We start from the raw sequence: 6,582 nt of genomic DNA, 5'->3' as shown, positions 1-6,582 counted from the left end.
ATTGAGTTATCTTACAACCAACTAATCAATACTACCAAAAACATAATCTCCTTGGCGGAGATAATAATAATGATAACAACAACAACGGCAATAATACTAATGATATCAATAATAATAATAACAACACCAACAACAATAATGAGTGCTCATATAAATAGTAATGATAATGATACCAAAATGATAGTGAGGATAATAATAATAATGAATAACGATAATATCACTGTTAACCCGGGGAGGAAGGGAGGGGAGAGAGAGAGAGAGAGAGAGAGAGAGAGAGAGAGAGAGAGAGAGAGAGAGAGAGAGAGAGAGAGAGAGAGAGAGAGAGAGAGAGAGAGAGAGAGAGAGAGAGAGAGAGAGAGAGAGAGAGAGAGAGAGAGAGAGAGAGAGAGAGAGAGAGAGAGAGAGAGAGAGAGAGAGATAGAGTGAGTCTGTGATCATAAGGATAATGGCAACGATGTCCATTATGATATATGTCACATCGAAGCCTGCCACTACAAAGAAGAGAAAACAAGACTGTGCGCCTCCTCTCGGCCGCAGGCTAGTTAAGGCGATCCTAACGGGCAGCTACTGACGACTTGTTCCTGCTTCACGTGCCTGTTAGACCTTTTATCATTGCTTCATCGCTCTGTGGGTCGAGCTTTACCCTTTGAATAAGAACTGTCAACGAATTTCGGTTGATTCCTGAGAGTGCGCTTAGCACAACAGCATAATATTCCACACAAAAGACAACGAATGATGAAGTCCTTGACAGTATTCCAACGCGGTTAACCAGGACAAAGACGAGAGTACAGACCTAAATTTGGGTCACGTGTCTGGTTACTTTTTTTGATATTTGAATTATAGTTTTGTGTATATAGTCTCACTCCTTTCTTTTTATGTTGGTTATTCTCCTAAGTAACAAGAAACAAGTTTCATCTTTCATACCATAACTTTCTATAAAGGACATTCTTATAGAAGTTATATTATATTTCAAGACACATAATTAGTGAAAAGGTACTTGCTTTGTCTACTGCGAACAACCACAATTTAGTATCTCTTTCCCCAAATAAAGAAACTTTGACATATCGAAGCTTCGGAAATAATTTCCATTTCTAACATTATATAGTCTGTTGAGATGCATAAGCAAGTGAGGTATGAAAATCAAATAATAGAAATATGTAGTAATAATTCTCTTATCATTTTAGATAGTCTCACTTGAGCTTAAAAAAGAGAAAAAAGATCATGGCGAAGAGGATAAAACAGTAGAAGAGAAAAGATAATCAAAACAGCAGAAGGAGGAGGAGGAGGAACAATAATAATAATAATAATAATAATAATAATAATAATAATGATAATGATATTGATAATAATAATAATAATAATAAGGGAGGAGAAGGAGAAAAAAGAATAGGAAGAAGATTAAGAAGAGGAAGAGGAAAAGAAGATGAAGAGAAGGAGGAAGAAGAAGAAAAGGAAGAAAAGGAGGAGGAAAAGGAAGGAGAGAAGGAGGAGGAGGAGAATAACAAACCATATAGTAATGAGATGATGAAAAGAAGGAAATGAGGAGAAGAGATGGTATGAAAGAAGAAAAGAAAAAATCATTCTATGTTGCTGCCAATACTTACTTTATATATATATATATATATATATATATATATATATATATATATATATATATAAATCATACACACACACGTGTTTGTGTGTGTGTGTGTGTGTGTGTGTGTGTGTGTGTGTGTGTGTGTGTGTGTGTGTGTGTGTGTGCATACACATATATGTGTACATATGTATATATATATACATTTATTTATTCATATAAATGTATATACATATATATATAAATACATATACTTATACATTCATATATATAGATATAGATAGATTTATAGACAGAAACGCACAAATGCAAGCACGCGCACGCACACTCACACGCCTACGCACACGCACACGCACAAACACACACGTGTGTGTGTATACATACATACATGTGTGTAGGTCGATAGAATGATTGACATATGCGCATGTATATGTATTGCGTTTACGATACGATATTGTATCCCTTAAGTTTTTTGCTTGAAAACATATATGCTTGAAGTAAATTTGTATTAAATCATACGTTCTTTTATTTATATCTTTAATTTATTCGATTTTTATTTGGACTCGAACGCTGTGAGAAACCCTGTCTGTGTTTGTAAACAAAATCACGTTTGAATTGCATCGGTAGACGAACGACCTGGTTTTCGATAATTACGCATAGTTAGTATTTTGTTTTTTTCTCTAAGATAGAGTTGTTACATTCGTTAATAGGCATGTTAACGTATAGTACATGATACTTCGTGCTAATTGCTTGTGACGAAAAAATGGGAACTGCTGGAACACTAGGCTGGTATACAATTTATGGATAAATACTGTATATGGGTATTTACTGTTACTTCAGATGTTTTGAAAGTGGTCAACTATTATTGCATTGCCTGCCGTCGTATTTCAGATTGCAGACCAGTGACTCCTTGTCAGGTGTTACCTTTTTGTGTAAGTGGTTCAACAGTGCAGATGACTGCAGGTACTGATGAAATATCCACACACACACACACACACACACACACACACACACACACACACACACACACACACACACACACACACACTCACTCACTCACTCACTCACTCACTCACTCACTCACTCACTCACTCACTCACTCACTCACTCACTCACTCACTCACTCACTCACTCACTCACTCTCTCTCTCTCTCTCTCTCTCTCTCTCTCTCTCTCTCACTCACTCACTCACTCACTCACTCACTCACTCACTCACTCACTCACTCACTCTCTCTCTCTCTCTCTCTCTGGAATGAGTGTGTGGCTTGTTGTTTTCCAATAGTAGCATTTCATTTGTTTGATGTCACTATTAGGTACAAGCAATTAAGTGAGTGGAACCTTCATTTTTTTCAAACTTTTATTTATAAGATACAGCTACAAACTATTAGGTGCTGAATACTTATTTGAAGTATATTTGAATATATTGAAAGTACCAAAGTGCCAGTGCATGCCAACAAACTGGTATTACTGGCCATGAGCCAACTTTTGATTCTGTAGTTAAGTAATATTCATGTGATAAGTTATCTGCGGTGTACTATTGTTTATTGTCAGAGCTGGGATATTATCTTGGTAAATTTTTGGTATAGCAAACATGACCTTCACAGACAAGCTCATACTTTCTTAAACACAGGTGTAATTAGAATGGCTCTGTTGTAAATTTCCACTGCAAATCTTTTAACTTTGGTGTTAGCAACCCCACCATACAAGGTTTTTGGTGGGGATGGGGGGACAGAAATCAAATATGTAAGAGGCATCTAATTCATGTAAAACATGAATATAAAATATGTGGTTTTATTATGGTTTCAATTAGTTCCACCTGCATATATGCAGTATGTAATAAAAAAAACACAAACACAGTACTGTGTATGTACACTTAACACTATGGTGCCAGCTGACATGTATGTACATGCCATGGCTGTTGTGGACCAATTAGTGGGTGACAGCTCATCATAACCATTTCTGCGCAGTCAGCTCATTGGATGGAGCTTTTTTTTCTCTGATTGTAGTGGCATCATTTCTATTGGGAAACTTTGGGCAATACCACCTAATTTGAAGGTAAACCTTCTCATTTATTATTATTATTTTTTAATGATATCGAAATATAAACTTATAGGTGCCTGTTGTTGTTCACAAACTACCCAATGAGCCAGGTGTAAATAGGGGAAACCGTTGATACATGCCAGCAATCCCACATTAATGGCCATTGGACACATTTTTTAAAGCTGTTGTTAATGGGTTAAAATGAAAACTGCTACAACTTGAATAAAAAACTATTCATTTTTGCTATAGCGCATTGGTTCCAATCCTTTTAAATTTTGAGGTATCTGACCAGTATATAATCTTTATGGCTTATTCAGTTACTGGTACCTTTTTGGATTCAGTTGTTGTTATGAATAGTGTAGTGGTGTAAATAGCTATAGGACGAGAACACTATGGAAAGATTCCAGTTCAATGATATGTGAGGGATAATTATATGTAGGTATGATTATATGTTTGTGTGAGAAAATTCATAATTGATAATTATATGTAGGTGAGAGAAAATCCAATTTAATTTGGCATTAAAATTTTCTGATTGCTCTATGGCCTCCCCATAAAGCCCCCTGGTTTGGAACCCCTGCTATATCTGATGAGGAACCCTTGAAGTATTCAGAGTGTCATATTTCATTTAAGTTCTTTTGTAGCAGTGTATTCATTTTAAATTATATAAAATGATACTACACCTAGCTTGGAGAACTGCCTCTTGTATAAGCAACATGAAACTATTTGTGCTTTTGAGTGGGTCCTAAGAAAAAGGTAGGTTTCATTGGTTATTAGCTGTGTGAATTTTTTCTGATAAATGGCTCTTTTTACAAACAAATGTATATCAGCAAAAACAAAAATGCATCAGTTGGCAGTTTATTTGTGATGCATAAAAAAACTGGTACAAGTATTATATTTCTGTAATAAATAACGTCTTTAGGCTATCTCCAGTTTGGGATTTAAATACCATAAATGAAAAGTGGTTTGCACTTCATTAATGTTTCAATTCCATAAAATAATTATTCTTAAAATTTTATTCTGTAAAATGACAGTTCTTAAAGCTATATACTTAATAAACACCAATTTTCAAAAATATATTTTTTTGTGCATTATTATGTTTTCTAGTGTTTGGTATCAAAGCAGTGACCTTTCTTTTTCTCTAACTTCTAGAGAGCTACAGTACACTAATCATGAGTGAAGTGACGGGACGTTTAGTGATTCAGCAGTGCTTAAGTGCATCTCTCAAACTCCCAGGAGCCAGTGGAAAGGACCCAGAGCTCGTTGATGTAAGACCCTCCCCAGTGCTCTGTCTTCAGTTTGATTGTTGCTTATTGGGATTATCTCTGTTTTTTCTCCATAATATATTCTTTTTATGTCATAACATTTTCATTGTCTCAGTGGATTAATTGACCATTAATGCTGGGATGCAGATTGGCCGTGGGATGGTAGTGTTTGTGTGCTTCTTGGACAAAGCCTCAGAAGAGACAGTGGAGAAGCTGACCAAGCACATCACCAACATCAGATTGTGTGAGGATGACTCAAGACGCAGAGTATCCATCTGTGATGTCCAGGGTGACATCCTCATCATTCCCCAGGCCACACTTGGAGGTAAACTTAAAGGCAAAGCCATGCAGTATCACATGAATGTGGACAAGACACTTGGTGAAGCACTGTACCATCGGCTGTGCCAAGGAGTCAGGACGGCTATTGAAGCTGTGTCGAGTGGGAACGTTAAGTGTGGAGTCTATGGTGCCAGGCAGATATTGAGCACTGACACCAATGGGCCGTACACGCATATAGTAGAAGTGTAATGATTGTCTTATTAAAGGTTTCTTTAGACCGTTAATGTCATAATTCTGTTTTCAATTTTTTTTTTTCTTAGGAATGTATTATTGGTGTTAATATTCCATTAATCAGTGGATACCATTAATTGCATTCTTATATATGGTTGTGAGAAACATTTTTTATCATAAAAATATGATAAGAAAGTGTGTTGACTTTATTATATGGATCTTACAATCTCAGGTGCTTTTTCCATATGTAAAAATCTTATTTGAAGGTGATATTTTTTCAAAATGTTGCTAGTCCAAAAAATGTATTTGAAAGAGAAATATCTTTCAAATAAACTGGCTAATGTCCAATTAATGATGTGTATTTTGTAATTATGCTGTCTTGATCTAGAAAATGGAAAGACAGTTAAGCATTTATTAAATCTCAGATTATCCATGTTAAGTGAATAAATCAAAGCATTTGTGCAATCTAATGTAATTTAATGATGTTAGAATATTATAAGATATATAAGTGATATCAGCATCACCACTGTGTCTTATAGGCATTAATAAATAAGAAATAATTATTTATTTGATTTTTTAAAGAACCTTTTAGCAGTAACATTACCTCTTTAGGTGTTTGTTTGTACTGAAGATGTAGGTAATTTAGATTTTTTTTTTTTTTTTTAAGGAACTCCCCCCAACCTGTTGCTCAGTGTTGTTGGGATGCCGGTGGGGGTGGGGGGGCTTAGAAGACAGAAACTGAAGCCATATGTATGGGATCACTCCTACTTTAGGCTCAGCCCTCATCTCAACAAGTTTTGCATGGTCTTTTCTTCCTATTCCCCTTCTTCTGTCCCATTCCTAAGGTATGAGAGCTGTGTTGAAAGGATGAAAAGCTTTTGTCAGTCATGTCACTGCTCCACTATTTCCTTAAAACTTCATAATTACTTAGTTAAGATGAAAAGTTACTTCTTGATAGTACTTTATCATGTTAGTAATACTTTCCTTCTGTCTATACTTTAGACTTCGTTCTGTTTATAGAATTTATCAATACACCTGGAATAAACACTCGTAGTGGAATGGATAACGAAACATATATTTTCCACCACTTTAATAATATGATAATGCTAAAGTTCAATATTTACATTGGCACAGATTCATGAGGCAATAACTGAGTGAGCGCAAGAGCGACTAGCTTCTCGCTTGGCCTTATAT

General features: G+C 35.5%; 1 protein-coding gene across 3 annotated transcripts; it reads left to right on the top strand.

Moving 5' to 3' along the window:
• Positions 1 to 2,127: 2,127 nt before the first annotated feature.
• On the top strand, positions 2,128 to 5,951 carry LOC113821389 (D-aminoacyl-tRNA deacylase 2). 3 transcript variants are annotated; one of them, XM_070135092.1, is made up of 4 exons: positions 2,157 to 2,235; positions 2,468 to 2,508; positions 4,766 to 4,881; positions 5,026 to 5,951. In XM_070135092.1, exons 3-4 carry the CDS (start codon positions 4,786 to 4,788, stop codon positions 5,404 to 5,406), a joined length of 477 nt encoding a protein of 158 aa, XP_069991193.1. In that variant the 5' UTR covers positions 2,157 to 2,235; positions 2,468 to 2,508; positions 4,766 to 4,785; the 3' UTR covers positions 5,407 to 5,951. The 3 variants fall into 3 exon arrangements, with proteins under 3 accessions (XP_069991192.1, XP_069991193.1, XP_027229670.1); XM_027373869.2 differs by having other exon boundaries at positions 2,172 to 2,235; positions 2,468 to 2,539; XM_070135091.1 differs by lacking the exon at positions 2,468 to 2,508 and having other exon boundaries at positions 2,128 to 2,235.
• Positions 5,952 to 6,582: the final 631 nt, after the last annotated feature.

Source organism: Penaeus vannamei, chromosome 20 (genome assembly GCF_042767895.1).
Source record: "Penaeus vannamei isolate JL-2024 chromosome 20, ASM4276789v1, whole genome shotgun sequence".
NCBI classification, from domain to species: domain Eukaryota; kingdom Metazoa; phylum Arthropoda; class Malacostraca; order Decapoda; family Penaeidae; genus Penaeus; species Penaeus vannamei.
Note: the sequence above shows the minus strand (reverse complement) of the source record. Positions and strands in the feature narration are given on the sequence as shown.